Genomic DNA, 22,664 nt, shown 5'->3' with positions numbered 1-22,664 from the left:
TACATGCAATAACCCTTATCCCTGAGTGGCTTCTGGGCCTTGATAAGTGGTGACCTCCTTGTAAAAAAAAAAAAAAAAATATTAGAGTAGAAAGCTTTCTGGCACCTACAGATTTCTACAGTGTAGGAGTGGGATTTTGCTGCTTTTCAGGTTTGTTGGCCGTATTTACGTCAAGGAGGTACGAGGGCTTGTAGTTCATCGGAACCCTTAGCATTAAAATATTTGTAAAACAGGCAGAGGGATACAACATTTGATCGCTGGGACAGAAGTTGAAACTTAGCTGACAGTGCCGGACCTATTAGGTTGGCGACTTTCTTTTAAACCCTGTCTAAAAGTGAGAGACTAGCAGCAGATGCACCAGCTCAAATGTGGCAACAATACATACATGGGCGAATAGTGGCTTTGTAAAGGTAGAGGATAATCTCAGGCGTAAGAAACTAATATTATTTAAAGAAGAAATATGTTCAACTGCAAGAGCACATGACATTGTTGAAAATTGCATCAATCAATCATAATTTTTTTTTCTTGAACGTAGTAGTAGGTTAAAAACGCTGTACATGGTTCGAAGTAAGTAATAATGTTCCCAAAATTAAGTTTACCAAAATACACACGGCGCTATGAATATATATTTATTAGATTTGTATAAAGAACATTTAGGTAAATCCACATTTTATCTACAAAAAATTACATGGCACTATGAATTTATAAGGTTGGTACAAAAAACATTGGGATACATTAACATATTACTTAGCAAAAAGATTCATGGTGCTATAAATTTATCGGGTTGAACTAAACTACATTAAGGAAAATTTGCATCGTATCTACCAAAATTATGTTGCTGTATGAATTTATAAGGATGGTATAAACAATATCAAAGTAAATTCACATAATTCCTATCAAAAATTGTGTATAATTATGAATTCGTTTGGTTGATATCGAGGTAAAATCACATTGCATCTCAATTTATTAGGTTGATATGAATACATTGAAGTAAATATGAATCGTATCTACCAGAAATTACATGGCACTATCAATTTATTAGGTTCATATAAACAACGTAGAGGTAAATACAAAAATTACATGATTCTATTTATTAGGTTTGTATAAACAACACTGAGGTAAATACACAACTTGCTTACCAAAAAATTATATGGCGCCATGAATTTATTAGGTTTGTATGAACAACACTGAGGTAAATACACAACTTGCTTACCAAAAAATTATATGGCGCCATGAATTTATTAGGTTTGTATAAACAACACTGAGGTAAATACACAACTTGCTTACCAAAAAATTATATGGCGCTATGAATTTATTAGGTTTGTATGAACAACACTGAGGTAAATACAAAACTTGCCTACCAAAAAGTTATATGGCGCCATGAATTTATTAGGTTTGTATGAACAACACTGAGGTAAATACACAACTTGCTTACCAAAAAATTATATGGCGCTATGAATTTATTAGGTTTGTATGAACAACACTGAGGTAAATACACAACTTGCTTACCAAAAAATTATATGGCACTATGAATTTATTAGGTCTGTATGAACAACACTGAGGTAAATACACAACTTGCTTACCAAAAAATTATATGGCGCTATGAATTTATTAGGTTTGTATGAACAACACTGAGGTAAATACACAACTTGCCTACCAAAAAATTATATGGCGCCATGAATTTATTAGGTTTGTATAAACAACACTGATTTAAATACAACTCTTATCTATCAGAAATTACATGGCTTTATCAATTTATTAGAATGGCATAAACAACATTGACATATTAGCGATAGGACGATTCCAATATTTTTCCCAATTCTTATACAATTACTGATTCCATACTAAATTCCCGATTCCGATTCTTTATAAATCTCTAAATATTTTACAATAAAAGTGTTATTTTATCCTGATTACTGTAAAAACACATCTTAAATGTGCATATATTTTCTCAAACATAAAAACACACTTGTTAGGGGGGGGGGGTGATCTAGAGATTTTAGTTTCATTGGAAGTTTAAAATCAATAAATATTTATTATTTTATTTTTACTACAAGCAGTGGAAGATGTTTCTTAAACCAAAATCAAATAAAAATGATAATTAATGGAATCGGTTTTGGCATCGGAAAATAGGCTCAAAATTTTCCGATTCTGATACCGATTCCGATACCCCAATTTTTCTGATCCCAATTAATCGTCCCAACACTAGTAAATAGAGATCTTTACTACAAAAAAGTAACAAGGTGATATAAATTTATAATGTTAGAATGGACAACATTGAAGTTAATTGATATCTTATCTACCAAATATCACCTGCCACTACAATGGTGGGACTTGGCACTAAAAAAATATTAAGGTTAATTCACATCTCATCTATTATAAAGTACATGACACTTTGACATGGGTTTGTATTACTGTTCACATAGATTCGAAAAAAGTTGTCAAAAAACAAATATATAACAAATGTTATCAAAGGCAAGATAAGTTACTTTTCTACCAAACTGGATACATTTTTTGTGTTTTTATTCAATGTAACATGTTTATTCAGCTCAAAAAACATGTGGTGTTTACCGATGTATTGGAAAATTCAAAATGGCGCCCGACTCTCTCTCTTTAACATGGTAAGTTTGGGAAAAGGTGTTATAAATAATAAACTAGATAAAATACTATTAAAAAAAAACACCGAATATATATCAACTTATGTCACAGTAACATATATTGAGCGAATTTCTAACAGTATTTTGTCTAGTTTATTATTTATAACACCTTTTCTTGAACTTACCGTGTTAAAGAGAGAGTCGGTCGCCATTTTGAATTTTCCAATACATCGGTAAACACTGTGTGCTTTTCGAGCTGAATAAACATTACATTGAATAAAAAACGAAAAATATATCCAGTTTGGTAGAAAAGTAACTTATCTTGCCTTTGATAACATTTATTTGTTATATATTTGTTTTTTTTTGACAACTTTTTCGAATCTATGTGTACAGTAATACAAACCCCTTTGACATTATTATTTTATTAGGTTGATATAAACAACTTCGACGTAAATTAACATCTTATCTACCAAACAATTACATGGCACTATTGTGAAAGCATTATGAATTTATTAGGTTGGTATAAAGAACATTAAGGTATGTTGATATCGTATCTAACAAAGATTATGTGGCACTAGTAATTTATTAGGTTGGTATAAAGAACATTAAGGTATGTTGATATCGTATCTAACAAAGATTATGTGGCACTAGTAATTTATTAGGTTGGTATAAAGAACATTTAAGGTATGTTGATATTGTATCTAACAAAGATTATGTGGCACTAGTAATTTATTAGGTTGGTATAAAGAACATTTAAGGTATGTTGATATTGTATCTAACAAAGATTATGTGGCACTAGTAATTTATTAGGTTGGTATAAAGAACATTTAAGGTATGTTGATATTGTATCTAACAAAGATTATGTGGCACTAGTAATTTATTAGGTTGGTATAAAGAACATTTAAGGTATGTTGATATTGTATCTAACAAAGATTATGTGGCACTAGTAATTTATTAGGTTGGTATAAAGAACATTTAAGGTATGTTGATATTGTATCTAACAAAGATTATGTGGCACTAGTAATTTATTAGGTTGGTATAAAGAACATTAAGGTATGTTGATATCGTATCTAACAAAGATTATGTGGCACTAGTAATTTATTAGGTTGGTATAAAGAACATTTAAGGTATGTTGATATTGTATCTAACAAAGATTATGTGGCACTAGTAATTTATTAGGTTGGTATAGACAATATCGAAGTAAATTCACATTTTATCAATTCAAAATTACATTATGAAGTTATTAGAGCTGTATGAACATCTTATCTACTACAGATTACACGAAGTAAAAATCAGGTTAATTGTTCTAGACACAACACACAGAAACATGCTGAAGTACACATATTCAAATAAAGAAAAGAAAATATTAAAATAATCAAATGGCTCATGTGACCAATGTTTTGGTCAATGTGCCCTTCCAATGTGGAACATTATGATGAGAGGTTACGAGACAATTTATAAATTAGTTATCAAATATTTTTTTAAATGAAAAAAAACAAACAAACAAAAAAACTTGCATTTTCCCGTTTTCACGTTCACACATTTTAGGACCAAATTCTTTATTGACGTCAAAATTCTTGGGATGTCTACGATTGTTTGGAAAAAAAAAAGAAAGAAAAAAAAAAGAAAAAAAAACATTTTTTTTTTTTTAAATAAAGGAAAAGAAATTAAAACAAAAATGTAAAAAAAAAAAAAAAATGTAACAAATTTTTTGTTGTTGTTATATTACATTAAAAAAAACAACTTATTTATAAATTGGCTCATATGCCTCATCATACCACGGGAAAGTCATGGTAGTGTAGATGAGAAACATACACATACATGTGAAGTGATCACATAATTGTACAACTATAGAGAAAGGTAATCTAGTAAGAAAGCTAAATCCCTTTGAAAATACACAAGTGAAAAATCAAGAGTTATATCCCCTAGTTCTTCTTAAGAAAAAAAAAAAAAAAAAAAATCCAGACAAACTTTTAAGGTCATTATCTAAATTTGTCTTCATTGTAACAATATTCCTAATTAACTATTTTTTAAAAATCCAAACTAAATGCATTATTTTCTTGCAAAGAACATGGCAGAAGGTAGATGAAGACAAACTGGCTAGCCATAATCAAATATCGACGTACATTTCTATTAGGATCTTCCTTTAGAAATCTGAAAAGATAACTTTATAAATTAGATTAGTCACCACTTATCAAGTCTAAAAGTCACTCAAGGATAAGAGTTAATGAGATGGATAGATTATCAGTTGAATGATGATGAATATTATGAAAGGATTGAGTGGGATGAATAAAATTAGATTACTTATGAAAATGGTTTAGGACATTAGTTGTGGAGATTACTATGTTGTAACCCTCAAGGAAGCAATCTTGTGGCAACATGTTCTGCAAATGGGAAGTTTTCGAAGGAAACTCTATTCATATAAATTCTGTTTTAGGTTAGGCACATTAAAGAAGAAAAGAAAGTTCTTTGCAGTTGTGATTAGAAGACAAGATCTTGTTGGTAAAGTTTTCTAAAGAGGGACCAAAGATTGAAGCTCAGTCGAGCAACTTTGATGGAGTAGACTAACAACATATCTTCTATGAGAAAGAGGTTGTAAAAGAACAGAAATCATACTTCATTTGATGTAGACATTAAAAATCATATATATGATGCGGATAGCAGTATTGTTTGAAGAGGAGAGTTAGAGTTAGAGTTTGCACCAATGACACGGTCAAGTTAAATGTATCAAAACTATTTGATTACTGAAGTTCAGTATATAAACTAGAAAAACACTAAAAAAAAAAAAAAAAACGTTTAAAAAATTGGAGTTAATTTTTGAAAAAGTGTTTAAAGTTATTTCTGTTTTAGATTTGCTATTAGGTTGAGAAAAAAGTTATGACAAAATTTTTAATTTTGATATTAAATTATGTATTTTCAAATAAGTTTTCATTATAATACTCTTATTTTATATATCATTTTAAAGAGCGTTTCTCGCCCTATCTAATTGTTTAAGTTACAATCGTTCTAAAACAATAGTTTTCTTTTCAGAACGTTAAATACAAGATAGAAAAAAAAAAAAGCAAATTCGCATAATTTTTGTATTTTAATTCAAGTTAGACTGAAAAACTGTTGAAACAGCTTGCGATATCAATGAAGCATTTGACCCAAGAACCACTACTGAATGCACATCACAATAATGGTTTAAGAAATTTCGTCACGGCGATGAGGGTCTTGAAGATGATGAGCACAGTGGTCAGCCATCAGATGTTGACAATGACTAATTAAGAGCCTTAGTTGAAGCTGATCCATGCACAACTGTTTGAGAACTTGCTTCTGAATTAGACCTAATGTTTACAACAATTTCCAACCACTTAAGAAAGATTAGAAAGACAAAAAAACTTGATAAATGGCTGCCTCACGAATTGAACGATAACCAAAAGAAATGCCGTTATAAAGTATCTTCTTCCCTTCTTTTACACAACAAGAACAACCCGTTTCTCGGTCCGCTTGTGACTTGCGATAAAAAGTGGGTTCTTTACGATAGCCAGCAGCATTCAGCTCAGTGGTTAGATGCCGACGAAGCTCCACGACACTTACCGAAACCAGAGTTGCACCAAAAGAAGGTCATGCTGACTGCTTAATGGTTTGCAACCGGTCTTATCCATTACAGTTTTTTGACTGCAGGCGAAACCATTACGGCGGAGAAGTACTGTCAACAAGTGGATGAAATGCATCAGAAACTTCGACAACAACACCCAGCATTAGTCAACAGAAAAGGCCCGATTCTCTTCCACGACAATGCCCGACTGCTAAACTGATCCTGCAGAAGTTGAACGAATCAGACTACAAAACTCTGCCTTATTTGCCATACTCTCCAGACCTCTCACCTACTGACTACCACTTTTTCATGCATCTCGACAACCTACTGCGAGAAATGTTTAAAAAAACCAAGTGATATCAAAAACGCCTTTAGCGACTTTATCGCCACCAGAATAAAAGATTTTTCTGTGACAGGCATAAATACACTTGTTTTGGGTTGGCAAATGTGTGTTTATTCTGATGGTGCTTATTTCGCTCAATAAAATTTTGTTTGAGCCGAGATATGTTCATCTGAATTTAAAAGTTAAAACCTGCAAGAACTTTCTTGTTAATCTGACATATTTGAAATTTTATGGACATTTTGGTAAAAATACTACGCAAAATAAAGATAAAATAAATCTATAATATAAAAGCAAAAATGTTTGTGTGTGCATTTTTTTTGTATGTTTTTTTTTTTGGGGGGGGGCTCGGAGGAGGTCACTAAATCTTACAACTTTTTATATACTGTCTAGATTATAATATGTCCGATTTACGAAATGAGCTCGTCTGAATCTTATCATTTTACAAAATTCGCACTGTGATTTCATTTTCTCTACTACTCTGGCGAGATGTTTGACCTAGAAAACCACACATTCACATTTGTTTAACCACCTGCTTTTTTAAACGTTTAATTTCACCCTTCCTCACTTCTCTGCCTGCGAAGCGTAATAAGTTGTCAGGCTATTCACCTCAAGGCTTTGGGTTTGAGCCTACCTCCCTACCAATATTTTTTTTCTTTTACACCTGGGCAACGCCGGGCACCCCTGCTAGTCTAATATATAATGGGCAAATGTCTATGTGTTTGTATGTCCAGCTAGAAGTAAGAAAATACAAAACAGAACATTATCAAGTTGGTATTGTCTTGACCGGCATTGCCTCAGATGTATAATATCGAAAATTTAGAATAAAGGGGCAGTTTTTTTTTGGGGGGGGGTATTTTCTGGATTTTTTATGTTATTTATGTATTAATTTCAGAAATAACATTACATTTTGAACATCACTGCTTGATGGCTCTTTAGTAAAGTATGGGTTGTCTAATCACTAACCATACATCCTCATCTAAACCGGCACTGCTTGGTGAGTCTATAGTGGAGCAAAGGTTGCTTAATCCACAACCACAGTTCCTCTTTTTAACCAGTACTGCTTCATTAGTCTATAGTGAATTAAGGGTTGTCTAATAGCTAACCACATCCTCTTCTCTGAACTGACACCGCTTGATGAGTCCACCTCCCATTCTGAACTGGCATTACTTGATTAGTCTATAGTGAAGCAATTGTTGCTTAATCACCAACCACATCTCCTATTTTGTTTTTATATCTCCAGGCAATAATAAGAATAAAGTCTTCACTACATAATCTTGCAGGTATAATATCTAAAACTTAGAAAAAAAAAATTAATTCTGTGGGCCAGGTTTTGTTAGGGGGAAATTTTTTTCTGGATTATTTTATGTATTTATATACTATGTTTTTTTTTAAAAGAAAACAATGTATTTATATATTAATGACATTTGTCATGAAACCATCTTCCTAGGAATTATCTCCTCCTGTTTTTTTTTTTTTTTTTTTTTTTGGTAGTAGTGATAATGTGCTATCTGTTCTGTGGTCATGAGACCATACTGTCAGGGATTGCTATCACCTTTTTTGGTGGTGAGGTGGGATGTAGTGTTAGTTTTGTTGCCATGAGACCGTCCACCCAGGCGTTATCATTAACAAAATCTTTTGTTCTGCTTGAATCCTCCTCGAATCAATAAATATGTGTAACATCTTTATTTTTTTTTTTAATTTTCATTATCAACCTAATTTCTCTTCATATTATTGTGAAAGCAGATTGTGGGAACGGAACCAAGAATGTAATTGTGCTTTATTCTATTCGGTGTTGTCCAGGAGCAATACATACGAGATTACAGCATTACACTTGAAAGGAATAGTTCCAATATCTTAATTACATGTTTTTCGGCATTTTAAACAGAGAGAGGAACAAGTTGACAAAGAAAAGGTTACTGAGAAAATGGAGGAAAACGGAGAGAGAGAAAGATACAGAAACGGTTAGAGAGTGAGAGATAGAAATTTTTAATATAAAGATATTATATACATTATTTAACTACTATTTAATTTTACATGGTCCTGAGCAACGCCAGGTAACTTTGCTAATGTAAAATAAAAGCAAAAATAGCAATTTATACTTTATAAAGTTACTATATTTAAAAACTAGATTATCAAAGGGATGTAAAAAACAAATCATAGTAATAAATGATATAAAATAATAGTATAAATAATGAGAAATACCAAATAATAAATAATATTAATAACAAATAATAATATGAAATAATAAGCAATAACAAATAATAACAATTAGTAATAATAACAATGATATTAATAAAAACAAATAGCAATGATATTAACAAAAATAAAGGTAACGAATAATAATAAATAATAACAAATAACAAATAGTAAATAATGATATTAATAATAAAAACAAATAAAATATAATAATAATGAAAACAAATAATGATAAAAACAAATAATAACAACAACAACAACAGTAGTAGCAGTAGTAGTAGTAGTAGTAGTAGTAGTAGTAGTAGTAGCAGTAGTAGTAACACTTAAGATCAAAGAAATCTTACACTTATGTATGCTTTTCTATTTATTAAAAAAAAAAAAAAACATTAACATATTGCCGCAGGAGAAGAATATGATAAAACGTGAAAAAATTTAATCAAATATTAACAAATGAAATAATATTGTTGCAATATGAAACCTTAAAAGCCCACGCATTGACAATATTTCTTTCAGATGTTTGAGAATGGGTTGTGAGCTCTGGTCATCATAAAGAGAAGGTATTGTTCCTAACTGCCATGGATATTATAAAACTGGTTCAAAAGCAAATGCGTTTTAGTTTCTGAAAGATACATTCAACTTCTCTCCAACAAACATTCAAGGTTTCTACAGTAGGCATTCAAGTATGTATGTGCGTGTGTGTATGATGTATGTGTGTGCATGATGTATGTGTGTGTGTGTGTGTGTGTGCATGATGTATGTGTGTGTGTGTGCCTGCCTAAAACCTGTATATGCAAACCTTGTGAATGAAATAAGATATAATAAAAATGTCCCAAATCATTTAGCTGGTCATTTATAATTTATGGGACTTAGTAGTGTTGAATATTATTATTTTAATACTTGTATCTAGAGTTATGGAATCAAAATTGGAAGTTTCAAAAGAAGTTGGAGATGGACTTGTAAAAGTGCTTGGAATCAGAGTTTTTAACATATCAAAGTGAGCTTGACTTAGTTGGAGAAGGAAGAATGCTGCCAATTTTAAATTTAGTCACTAAACACATTTGACAAAATATGATTTTAATATTAATTTATTTATTGCGGACTATTATTCTCATCTTTATTAGTTGTTGTTTCATGACGTTTCAACCAACTATTCCTCTGGCCTTCATCAGGTGGTAACCGCTCGGATAGGAACTTCGAATCTCCTAACTGCATTCTCAGCAATCACTGTCATCTGAAGTTGAACCGTAGAGAGTCAACATCTCTATCAACTGCGCCACAGGTCCCGAAGGGCGATCAAGGTTGGATTTTATGATCTTATAAATCCACTTTTTTTTTTTGGCGAAGACCAGAAGAATAGTTGGCCGAAACGTTGTGAAACAACAACTAATAAAGATGAGAATAATAGTCCGCAATAAATAAATTAATATCAATAATACTCATCTCAATAATGAATTCCAATTAAAATAATGTATATACCATTCGGTACAGACCCAACCATGGAAGATCAGATAATAAATAAAAAAAGTGGATTTATAAGATCAAAAAATCCAACCTTGATTGCACTTCGGGGCCCATGGCGCAGTTGATAGAGACGTTGAATCTCTACGGTTCCAGATGAGCATTGTCTGAAGATAGCGGTTTCAATCCTACCCAAAGTCGGCCGGAGGCTTACTTGGCCAAAAAACGTGGTGAGATGACAACAACTACGGATGGCAGTGATTGCTGAGAATGCAGTCAGGAGATTCGAAGTTCCTATCCGTTTCGGTTACCACCTGACGAAGGTCAGAGGAATAGTTGGCCGAAACGTGAAACAATAACTAATAAAGATGAGAATAATAGCCCGCAATAAATAAATTAATACCAATAATACTCATCTCAGTAATGAATTCCAATTAAAAAAAATATGATTTAATTTTAAAAATTGATGAAAATCTATTTCAGCCACCAAAATCTTTATTTGGGACTTCAGGAGTTTCATTGGATGTCCTGCTGAAACGAGGCTCATGATGTTTCCTTGAATGGTGGCGGTAGGGAGATGCTCAGAGAGCCAAGTCAACTCACAATTTTTTAAACACTTTGGAGATATCTCTGGAGGGTTAGGGTAAGGGTTAGGATGTAAGGATAATGACCTCCAGGATTCAAATAGCATCAGCAGCTTTCAACTGAATGGGAGAGAGGTTGTGGCAGAAGATAAAAGATAGAATACTACTGTCATATCTGAACGGATGGTGTCGCTTGGAACACTCTTTTTTATCTTGGTAGAGTACAAAATCAACTTTGCAATCTACTGGGAGATGATATTTTTTCCTCCCGCTTACAGCCTTTTTCATACAAAATAGATGTTCTTAGCCTCTCTCTCTACTGTATTATTATGTCCATGGAAGATGTTCGACTGAGCTGCAATCCCTGTTTCTACTTTTTCCCTGTAAAACATTCGCAAAAGTACTTGTCTGGCTACAACCACAGCAAAAAAACATTCTTTCTCTCTCTCTCTATATGTACGCCAAAATCCAAACAAAACTTTCATGAACAAAGTTTCTTTTTTAGAATATCCATCTGTAGAATAAAATATTGCAAGTTTACTTCCCAACTAACTACAGCATGGTCGTCTTCAAGTCTAATGTGAACAAATACTTATTAAGCTGTCCTCTTAGAAAATCAAGTCATTGTAAGTAATTTTCTGCCCATTCAGACCATTGCTTTCAACTCTATCAGATAGTGATCATCATCCAACCAACAATCCTTTTTACTCTTATCCTCAAATAGTCTCTAGGTCTAGATAAGCAGTGATCTATCAGTAAAAAACAGACATTTGTACATTGTGTGTATCCAATCTGTTCTCTATTAATCTGAGACATGAACTATGGATTCCAACTGACACATCTATGATTGCAAGGACCAATTCATCAATTAAAGAGTTGGGGTTCATTGATGTGGAGGAAGTAAAAGATTAAATTGGTTCCATCAAATGCAAGGAATGTCTTTGGAAAATCCAAGGAAATTAGTTTTAATGGAGGTAGGTGTTCCACAACAACTAGAGTAAACGATCAAGAGATTGAAAACAGTTCGTGACTGAAGACATGCGACAGTAGGGATTAATAAATCAAGATGTGAGTGACAGAAAATTGTGGAGACAGCAAATGAAGAGATCTAAAGAAAAAGAAGGCTAAGAAGAAGAAGAAAAAGAAGAAGCAGAAGTTAAAAGAAGGAGAAGTCAAAAGAAGGAGAAGTCAAAAGAAAACATCTAAAGAATAAGTCAAAAGAAGACGTCTAAAGAAGTCTAATGAAGAAATCTAAGGAAGAAATAGAATTCTACAGAAAAGTCTAAAGAAGAAGTCTAAAGAAAAAGAAGTCTAAAGCAGTAGAAAGTTAAAGATGTCTAAAGAAGAAGTCTAAAGAAAAAGAAGTCTAAAGCAGTAGAAAGTTAAAGATGGCTAAAGAAGAAGTCTAAAGAAAAAGAAGTCTAAAGCAGTAGAAAGTTAAAGATGGCTAAAGAAGAAGTCTAAAGAAAAAGAAGTCTAAAGCAGTAGAAAGTTAAAGATAGCTAAAGAAGAAGTCTAAAGAAAAAGAAGTCTAAAGCAGTAGAAAGTTAAAGATGTCTAAAGAAGAAGTCTAAAGAAAAAGAAGTCTAAAGCAGTAGAAAGTTAAAGATGGCTAAAGAAGAAGTCTAAAGAAAAAGAAGTCTAAAGCAGTAGAAAGTTAAAGATGGCTAAAGAAGAAGTCTAAAGAAAAAGAAGTCTAAAGCAGTAGAAAGTTAAAGATAGCTAAAGAAGAAGTCTAAAGAAAATGAAGTCTAAAGCAGTAGAAAGTTAAAGATGTCTAAAGAAGAAGTCTAAAGAAAAAGAAGTCTAAAGCAGTAGAAAGTTAAAGATAGCTAAAGAAGAAGTCTAAAGAAAAAGAAGTGTAAAGCAGTAGAAAGTTAAAGATGGCTAAAGAAGAAGTCTAAAGAAAAAGAAGTCTAAAGCAGTAGAAAGTTAAAGATGGCTAAAGAAGAAGTCTAAAGAAAAAGAAGTCTAAAGCAGTAGAAAGTTAAAGATGGCTAAAGAAGAAGTCTAAAGAAAAAGAAGTCTAAAGCAGTAGAAAGTTAAAGATGTCTAAAGATGAAGTCTAAAGAAAAAGAAGTCTAAAGCAGTAGAAAGTTAAAGATGGCTAAAGAAGAAGTCTAAAGAAAAAGAAGTCTAAAGCAGTAGAAAGTTAAAGATAGCTAAAGAAGAAGTCTAAAGAAAAAGAAGTCTAAAGCAGTAGAAAGTTAAAGATGGCTAAAGAAGAAGTCTAAAGAAAAAGAAGTCTAAAGCAGTAGAAAGTTAAAGATAGCTAAAGAAGAAGTCTAAAGAAAAAGAAGTCTAAAGCAGTAGAAAGTTAAAGATGGCTAAAGAAGAAGTCTAAAGAAAAAGAAGTCTAAAGCAGTAGAAAGTTAAAGATAGCTAAAGAAGAAGTCTAAAGAAAAAGAAGTGTAAAGCAGTAGAAAGTTAAAGATGTCTAAAGAAGAAGTCTAAAGAAAAAGAAGTCTAAAGCAGTAGAAAGTTAAAGATGGCTAAAGAAGAAGTCTAAAGAAAAAGAAGTCTAAAGCAGTAGAAAGTTAAAGATGTCTAAAGAAGAAGTCTAAAGAAAAAGAAGTCTAAAGCAGTAGAAAGTTAAAGATGGCTAAAGAAGAAGTCTAAAGAAAAAGAAGTCTAAAGCAGTAGAAAGTTAAAGATGTCTAAAGAAGAAGTCTAAAGAAAAAGAAGTCTAAAGCAGTAGAAAGTTAAAGATGTCTAAAGAAGAAGTCTAAAGAAAAAGAAGTCTAAAGCAGTAGAAAGTTAAAGATGTCTAAAGAAGAAGTCTAAAGAAAAAGAAGTCTAAAGCAGTAGAAAGTTAAAGATGGCTAAAGAAGAAGTCTAAAGAAAAAGAAGTCTAAAGCAGTAGAAAGTTAAAGATAGCTAAAGAAGAAGTCTAAAGAAAAAGAAGTCTAAAGCAGTAGAAAGTTAAAGATGGCTAAAGAAGAAGTCTAAAGAAAAAGAAGTGTAAAGCAGTAGAAAGTTAAAGATGTCTAAAGAAGAAGTCTAAAGAAAAAGAAGTCTAAAGCAGTAGAAAGTTAAAGATGGCTAAAGAAGAAGTCTAAAGAAAAAGAAGTCTAAAGCAGTAGAAAGTTAAAGATTGCTAAAGATGAAGTCTAAAGAAAAAGAAGTCTAAAGCAGTAGAAAGTTAAAGATGGCTAAAGAAGAAGTCTAAAGAAAAAGAAGTCTAAAGCAGTAGAAAGTTAAAGATGTCTTAAGAAGAAGTCTAAAGAAAAAGAAGTCTAAAGCAGTAGAAAGTTAAAGATGGCTAAAGAAGAAGTCTAAAGAAAAAGAAGTCTAAAGCAGTAGAAAGTTAAAGATGTCTAAAGAAGAAGTCTAAAGAAAAAGAAGTGTAAAGCAGTAGAAAGTTAAAGATGTCTAAAGAAGAAGTCTAAAGAAAAAGAAGTCTAAAGCAGTAGAAAGTTAAAGATGTCTAAAGAAGAAGTCTAAAGAAAAAGAAGTCTAAAGCAGTAGAAAGTTAAAGATGGCTAAAGAAGAAGTCTAAAGAAAAAGAAGTCTAAAGCAGTAGAAAGTTAAAGATAGCTAAAGAAGAAGTCTAAAGAAAAAGAAGTCTAAAGCAGTAGAAAGTTAAAGATGGCTAAAGAAGAAGTCTAAAGAAAAAGAAGTCTAAAGCAGTAGAAAGTTAAAGATGTCTAAAGAAGAAGTCTAAAGAAAAAGAAGTCTAAAGCAGTAGAAAGTTAAAGATGTCTAAAGAAGAAGTCTAAAGAAAAAGAAGTCTAAAGCAGTAGAAAGTTAAAGATGTCTAAAGAAGAAGTCTAAAGAAAAAGAAGTCTAAAGCAGTAGAAAGTTAAAGATGGCTAAAGAAGAAGTCTAAAGAAAAAGAAGTCTAAAGCAGTAGAAAGTTAAAGATAGCTAAAGAAGAAGTCTAAAGAAAAAGAAGTCTAAAGCAGTAGAAAGTTAAAGATGGCTAAAGAAGAAGTCTAAAGAAAAAGAAGTGTAAAGCAGTAGAAAGTTAAAGATGTCTAAAGAAGAAGTCTAAAGAAAAAGAAGTCTAAAGCAGTAGAAAGTTAAAGATGTCTAAAGAAGAAGTCTAAAGAAAAAGAAGTCTAAAGCAGTGGAAAGTTAAAGATAGCTAAAGAAGAAGTCTAAAGAAAAAGAAGTGTAAAGCAGTAGAAAGTTAAAGATGGCTAAAGAAGAAGTCTAAAGAAAAAGAAGTCTAAAGCAGTAGAAAGTTAAAGATGGCTAAAGAAATTTAAAGAAGCAAAAGAAGAAATAAACACTTTCTGTTAGAAACCTGTTATTTTTTTAACCTAAATTGCCAGAAAGATTTCACTATGAATTAGCAAAATAATAATTTCTCTAATTTAAAAAAATACTGTGCTTCAATGATGTCAGCTTATGACACTGGATCTAATAGACATTTTTTTTTTCGACATATATGAGACCCCCACTACTAAGCGCCATATACAGAGAAAGCGAATTATGTATATCACCGTGTTCCCCAAACACTCCTCTATATGGAGAGCAGATTGGAGGTACAGAATGCATCTGACAACACGATCAAAATCCAATGCTTATGAAAGCGATTTTCGTTACAACATTCCACTTCAAAGAAAAACTGGCTGACGCAAAGACTCTGCTCACTTTTGTACCCATTGTATATGCCTCTTGTTTCCATGGCATTCTTGATAAACAAATAACTCTCCATCGAGACATAAGAAAACCCAACCTCATGGGCAACTGCGGCTGTCAACGAAGAATCTGATTGTAATAACAGCGTGAAGAACCCCAGCAATAAGTGCACACTGTTGGCGTGTGCTTTCTGTAGAGAAACACTGGCACTCGAACCCAGAACCTGTCTGATATGAAAAATAAGATAAATACAAATTTTGGTGCTATTGTGGTTCGAGGCGGCAGTATTGTGGTTCGAGGCGGCAGTATTGTGGTTCGAGATGTTTATTTTGTTCTATGGGAATGAGATTATCTCGTGAACATGAGATTGCTGTCAGTTGGGAAGAGGACAAAAAGTAAAAATATGGCGGCTGATTGGTGAAGAACAAATCGAGTGGTGGAAGAGAGAAAGCCAACATTTCATCGCAGGAGAAACACGACCACATCTTCAATGTCATTTGTTCTTAACTCGCAATAATTTATGTGACTAAACTAGGGATTAATTCCAGAAAAAATATATCGCTCAGTTACAAAAAAGACTATACACAATCTTTCACTGATGACATTGATGATCTGGATGATTGCAACGCATTCTCTTGACACCAACATCGGCGCAGGATCACTAAGAAGCAATGTAAATGCAGTAAAATTGTGTCTTGTTTCTTTGACTTTATTACTACGTTTACAGGCAATGATAACACATTTGATTGTCACCAGTCTTGCAATACATCACAGCTATCACCATTGTTGAAATGAACATCACATTATGTGATAGCTTAGCTTTTGAAACAAACCCCAAACGAATATCTGTATTAGTTTCTGAGATACATGAATTACAAAGTCGAAAAACTTTGAACCAATTTCTGACGTATTTTTTAAATGGCACTTATCGCCCAGGGTTGACATGAAGTTCCGTTTGGAACACACCTGCTATACTAAGGATATTAATCATTTTCATCATGGGCAACATCGATACCCCCACAACAATTTCAAACATAAAGGAACAGATAAAAACATGTAAATGTAATACCCCCCTCCCCAACAAAAAAAGTACATGATACCCTCTTCATCAGATATTTCGGCAGAAGGGATACAAAGAGAAAAAACTTTTCTCTGGATATTGAGTGCTTTTGTTGCTCGTGTGCTGGAAATATCCCCACCCCCAATAAAAAATAAATAAATAAAAACTTTTGTTTCAATAAAATTAGCAGCGAGTGTCCAAATAACTGCAAAAATAAATAAATAAATAATAAAAATTAACAACATAGGCAGGCTCGAACCTGAAATTCGAATGAAAAGAAAAGATATTTTGCAAACTATTTTACCCACTGGACTACGAGGACTTACAATTTTGTGACGTTTATAAATATTAATACGTGCATCATTTGTATCGTTTTTTTTTGTTTTTTTTTGTAAAGGCACTTTTTTAACTGGCTTTTTTTTTTCTTTTTCTTTTTTCGTAAATAAAGGAAATTTTTGATTTGGTTGGCGGGGAGGGGGGGGGTCTAAAAGTGTGGCTTAAGTTTCAATTTCCCGAAAGGTAAAAAAATTCTGTATAGCCGTTTCAAGAATAATAAAAACAAACAAATGAAATATTTTCAGTTTATTCGTAAGCGTTTTTTTGTTTGTTTGAATCTTTTAAAAAGAAAGAAGGAAAACATTTTTGTCCACACAGAATTATTTTTTCACGCTGGAAACTTATTGACATTGCCAAATTATTTTATTTGGTGAAGAATTTGTTTTAACTTTTTTTTATGCTTTGACGTTTCCAGGGGGGCAATAAATTTAGACCCGTTTTTAAAAAAGTCGATGTCGGAAAATAATAATTCCAATTAAATCAAATTAAATATGTTATCAATATAATTGTTATTTAAAGTTTATTAAATAACAATTTTAAATAGAACCCTTAAAACAATTCTCTCGCTAGAAACATTAACTAACATATCGCTATTTAGTAAAATCAATTTTCTTTAATGTAATATGCAAATGAAGTGACTTCTTAATTGTATATTTTGCAAGAATTATACTATATATAGAAACAAATGAAAGAGTAAAGTAACGGACCTTTTGTATATATTAATCAAATTGTGAACAAAAAAAAGACAGAAATAAGAATTTATATATATATAGATAGATTGTTTAATAATTCATATTAACTTTGTTTAGTATTTGTTTAAAAGTAATATAGATCCGTGGCATAACAGTTAATGACATTGATTAACAATCAGTTCAAATTGAAAGTCTTCTTGAGGTTTTACTCCTTACTATAGTACAGACGATACTAATTAAGAATAACATAATCAATTGACACTTCTACCCGGACATGATTGATTGAACAAGAACAATCTACTAAATGTGGATTAAATAAAGGCTTCAGTTTGAAATTCCATATACGTTTCCGAGTTTGACAAAGATTCCCAAGTTTGAAAAGATGCACGTGAAGAAGGTTGAAGGTTACAAACGGTTGAAACGTTGTGAAAATAAAATGAGAACAGCAATCCAGATAATCCAAACCATTCCTCTTATCTCTTTTCTAGAAAGTTCATCAGGGGAGATAAATACCACATTACATTTGTTTTTTATTAAAAATTGAAATAAGACTATAGCTTAAAAAAGGATTTTGTCTATAGCTTTTCTCTGAGAATTATTCCCTATCTTAGCCAAATAAATTCGTTCAACGTACAAGTCCCGTTTATGCTCAACAAAACGTTTGATTGTTCTCAAAACAGAGAAAAGAAGAGGGGGAAAAAAGGGTTGGATTCGGACTTCTTAATAATTCTCCAACCAGCCGTCACTGTAGTAATTCTCTTTTTGTCCTCTTCCCAACTGACAGCAACCTCACATGCATGCTAAAAAAATGTCACTGCCGTGGAAAAAAAGAAGTTTTTTTTATACTGCCACCTGATATCATGATAACACCTAAATTTGCATTTATCTTCTTATTTTTTGTATCGGATGGGTTTCGCGTTCGAATGCCAACGCTTCTCTACAGAGGGCACACGATAACTATTGGCACATATTGCTGTGGTTCTCTACAATGTTATTATGGGCGTCCAAAGAGGCATCATAAACAAATAAATGTTTAATTTATTCATTGCGGACTATTATCCTCATCTTTTTTAGTTGTTTCACGACATTTCGTCCAACCACTCCTCTGGCCTTCATCAGGTGGAGGATAATAGTCCGCAATAAATAAATAATACTCATCTCAATTATGAATTCCAATTAAATAATATATATAAATGTTTATTTATTTTTTTATTTTTTATTTAAACACTACTATTTGCCTGAATCGATGTACCTTTTAGTATAATCATTAGGGCTATGACAACAGCATATTCTTTTCATTGCTTTGACTCTCGAGTATATATCCAACACAGTTAGTCAACCGAGAACCACATCATTTTATAGAAAAGCATATAAGATATCAACAGATACACACTCGAGAGTCAAAACAATGAAAAGAATATGCTGTTGTCATAGCCCTAATAATTATTAATGACTAGCAAGACCCATGGAAATTCCTCAGTTGTATTCTTCTTCTGTTGCATATTACTACCATGGATTCTATAGAGGCCCAGTCTGATCATAGATCCAATGATATTATTGTAACACTTGTTCAAACTGAAACACATTGCATCAAAACACTCTACTTTAGTTAATGTACTTTTTGAACATCTCTGATTATAAAAGTCTATCTCCAAAACTTTTGCAGTAGTTTGCAACATATTTCCATTCTATGGACGTTCAGAACAAACGAAGACTCCCGTGATATTACTGTACAATCTTTGGACAGAATAGATACTAGACTTTGAAAACAGAAAAAAAAAAAAAAATCTTTATTAGTGTGAGTGTCATGCTCGACACAACATTGATATCATAGAGGTGGAGTGGTTAATGATACAAACTGACAACCGTGTGTACCAAGTTCGAATCCAGTTCGTTCCACATAAGAATGTTGGCAACCTTCACATGGTAAATACCTGATGTCTTTCTAGAAAGAATTCTAACCAGAAAGATATTGAGGGAAACCAATGCCAACAATAATCATCTGATTTATACGAAATGAATGAATTAATGCTGTTCAACAACAACAACAACAACAACACCAGAATGCTTGGTTTCAATTTTTTTTTTTTAAATCCTTAAAGAAGCATCAGGAGCAACATACTGTTTTCTTATGTTATTCAATAATAATGAAAAGTAGATGATGTTAAACTTCTCGGTCAACAGTGGTAACGAGGAGGCAGCCAAGTGGTTAATGACACAGACTGTGTAGTAGTAATTCTTCTAATGCACTCACCTCTAAAGGGAAAGGAAGAAGAGGAAGAAGCGATAGGCATGGTTGGTTTTATGGAAAAGAGGGCGAGACTAACCGTGAGAATTCTCAAGATTTGAGAAGAATAAAAGACTGAACTCGGACGGATAGGCGACCATGCTTTTGCTCAAGCAGAGAAAACGGTAAGAGGAGAGGAAATTCCCTTCCTAAAGAAAGTTCCGGCTCAAAGTCAGAAAGAAAGTGAGGCTGAAGGACCCAGCAGTTTTCAGACTGATAATCTTTTACATAAGGATGTTGGCAGCCTTCTTATAGTCCCTTACGTAAGTATCTGATATCCTTCTAGAAAGAATTTTAATAGAAAGATATCGGGGAAATTAATGCCAAAAGAATCTTCATGAATAATGCTAAACAAACAAATAACTAGCAGAACCAACAATCGACCAAAACAAATCTTCAGATCATCTCATTATCTAACATCGAAATTCATCATCAGTTTTATTAAATAGTTTATAAAATAATTAAAATTAGGTAAATAGTTCTTCTTCTTCTTCTTCTTCTTCTAATAATAATAATAATAATAATAATAATAATAATAATAATAAAAAAAATCCTGTGGATTGTGGTATTAAAGCACTTCGTAATTATCTCCCTTTACTATCACTCTTTAATATGTATGCATTAAAGTGTGTGAAGATTATACAACTTATGTTATAGACAGAAAAATTTGGTTTGATTGTTTTGTTTTACAGCATATCAACCCTTTTTGAATAATTTAATGCCAAACAAAGTCATTTTGGTAAAAAGCTCCAAGTGTGGTGTTGTATTTTTGATATTTTTATTAAATATAAACTAAAAATAAAAATGTATCTATAAATAAATGATAATAAACTTTAAAAAAAAAAAAAAAAAAAGAAAAAAAAGAATAATTAACTTTTTTTTCTGATTAGTCTAAAACTTTTGGTTATTTGAAGCCGCCATAAAAAAAGAAATAAAAGAATTGCTATCTATTAGCATAGCTAGAAAGCAATCGTTCATTTTGGGAATTAGAAGAGCATCGTCGCCCCCCCCCCCGCAGCTATACTCTGGTAAGTTATATATCCTACATCTTTCTTTGATTTAATTTTTCAAGTTGGATCTAATTTTTGCGGTGTGTTAGTTTATTAACAATGAAGATACAGAACAGTAAAGAATGGTTCGTGTTCTGCATAAGTGCCGAAGCGTGTTAAGGTCCTTCCCTGATCCTGGTGAACTTGAAGAAAGAATCCGATTCTGAACAGAAAAAAAACCAAGTGTATTAAGTTTTGTAGGCCTATCTAATCTCTTGAAAGTATTCACAAAACCTATACAAGTTCTTAAGATTTTCAAATATTGTATGAATGTTTTTTATATGAATGATTTGTAGATTAATATTTTTTGTAGCCATTATATATATATATATATATTTAAAACTCCAAATAAGGCATATTGCCACTAAGAACGTAGGAGGCTACTATTTGGGATTGTGTCTAACAGAGGACTGTGGGGATTTGAGCAACGATATGTCTGTTTACATTACATTTAAATTTCAGCATGTTAGCGCTGTCAGAGAAGCAAGAAAAAGGGAGGGAATTCCAAATTTAGCAGTTCAATGGGAAGAAACTATAAGAGTAGAAGGCTTTCCATTATCTAGGGACCTCTATAGTTAAAGGGTGTGATTTTGATGCCTGTTGGGTTAATCAGGAGTACCAAGTATTATTTTGTAAATATTTTTTTTATATATACTTAGGAGTCATCACCTATCAAGGCCAAAAGCCATTTAAGGATAAGGGGCAAGAAATAGATTGACAGTTGTTGAATGAGGATGGATTCTATGAAAGGATTGAAAATCTCTACATACCACCCACTCAAAACAGGTGATCCATCCTTCCCCTTTGTCAGAAATTTTGCTCATGAATGGAATGTGAGAACTAAAGGACAAAATAGAGGGAAGGGGAGAAAGAGTTAAGAGGCTACAAAAAATAAAATCAAGGTCCATTTTCTACTCTCCAAATAATTTGAAAATGACAGATCTTATTTTACAAGGCTTCTACATAATAATATACGGCACAATCACGTTGACACACGAGTTCTTGCCAGATCACCGAAGTTAAAGCAACGTTGAGTCTGGCTAGTACCAGATGGGTGATCATTTGGGAAAGCTAGGTGCTGTATGTACCTTCTAGGAAAGTTGGCCGTGGGGCCAGCACCCTCACCCCAAAACAGAACTCCTTGCTACAAAAGCATCTACAAAGTTGTGGATAGCCTATGCCCCTCCAGGTGCTCAAGACTATGGACTTCTACATAATATGAACCAAAGTAAACTGATTTTTGCTGAATGAGATTTACATAAGCAACCCAGAAAGCCGAGTCAGATCGATCTGTTGTCAAACAATCAATTAGTACAGAACGAAACAACTTTTCCTTAATAAAAAAAAACAAAAAAACAAAAAAAAAACTCGTTCTTTTTTATTTTTATATTTGTTTGAAAAGGTCTCGGTCAATTAGTACATAGGTGAGGGTTAAGTTACCGTTAATTTATGGTTACTTAAGGGTCAAGGTTAAAAAAAGAATCATCTTCTGGACATATTTGTTTTTCAAGAAGACAAAGGTAATTTTGAATTTGTCTTTAATTGTCATCTATTTTGTAGCTTCCGGTTCATAAATATCTTCGTTTGTTTCTGACTGGTTCCAGAAATTTTCTCCAGTAAAAGTTAGTTTAGTTCGGTTCATATTCAGTAGAAGTACATATTTCATTGATAGATAAAACCGTGACAGGTACTCCTACTCCAGGTCAGAGTAAATATGCAAGTAATGACAACTAAAGAATAACTTCACACTAGCCAGAGCTACCAAATAAAGGTTTTACCATTGGATGTAACTTAAGCACATACCTAGGATTTAAACATTTTTTTTTTATGAAGGAGTCACCACTTATCAAGATCCGGAGGCCATTCAAGGATAAAGGGTTGATGAATGTAAGGTG

General features: G+C 32.3%; 1 protein-coding gene across 36 annotated transcripts in view; it reads right to left on the bottom strand.

The window, feature by feature from the left end:
• Nucleotides 1-22,664, bottom strand: part of LOC145260441 (serine/threonine-protein kinase BRSK2-like) — a 685,204-nt gene that overhangs the window by 364,731 nt on the left and 297,809 nt on the right. For 23 of the 36 annotated variants that reach the window (XM_080118456.1, XM_080118463.1, XM_080118464.1 and 20 more), the window contains exon 4: nt 4,115-4,183. The exons of the other annotated variants lie outside the window; for them this stretch is intronic. In XM_080118456.1, coding sequence (XP_079974582.1) covers nt 4,115-4,183 — 69 coding nt within the window. The remainder of the gene's footprint in view (nt 1-4,114; nt 4,184-22,664) is intronic. 36 annotated transcript variants of the gene reach the window in all.

Source organism: Euprymna scolopes, chromosome 36 (assembly GCF_053919585.1).
Source record: "Euprymna scolopes isolate OS-2025 chromosome 36, ASM5391958v1, whole genome shotgun sequence".
Taxonomy (NCBI): domain Eukaryota; kingdom Metazoa; phylum Mollusca; class Cephalopoda; order Sepiida; family Sepiolidae; genus Euprymna; species Euprymna scolopes.
This window is presented reverse-complemented; position numbering and strand designations above follow the sequence as displayed.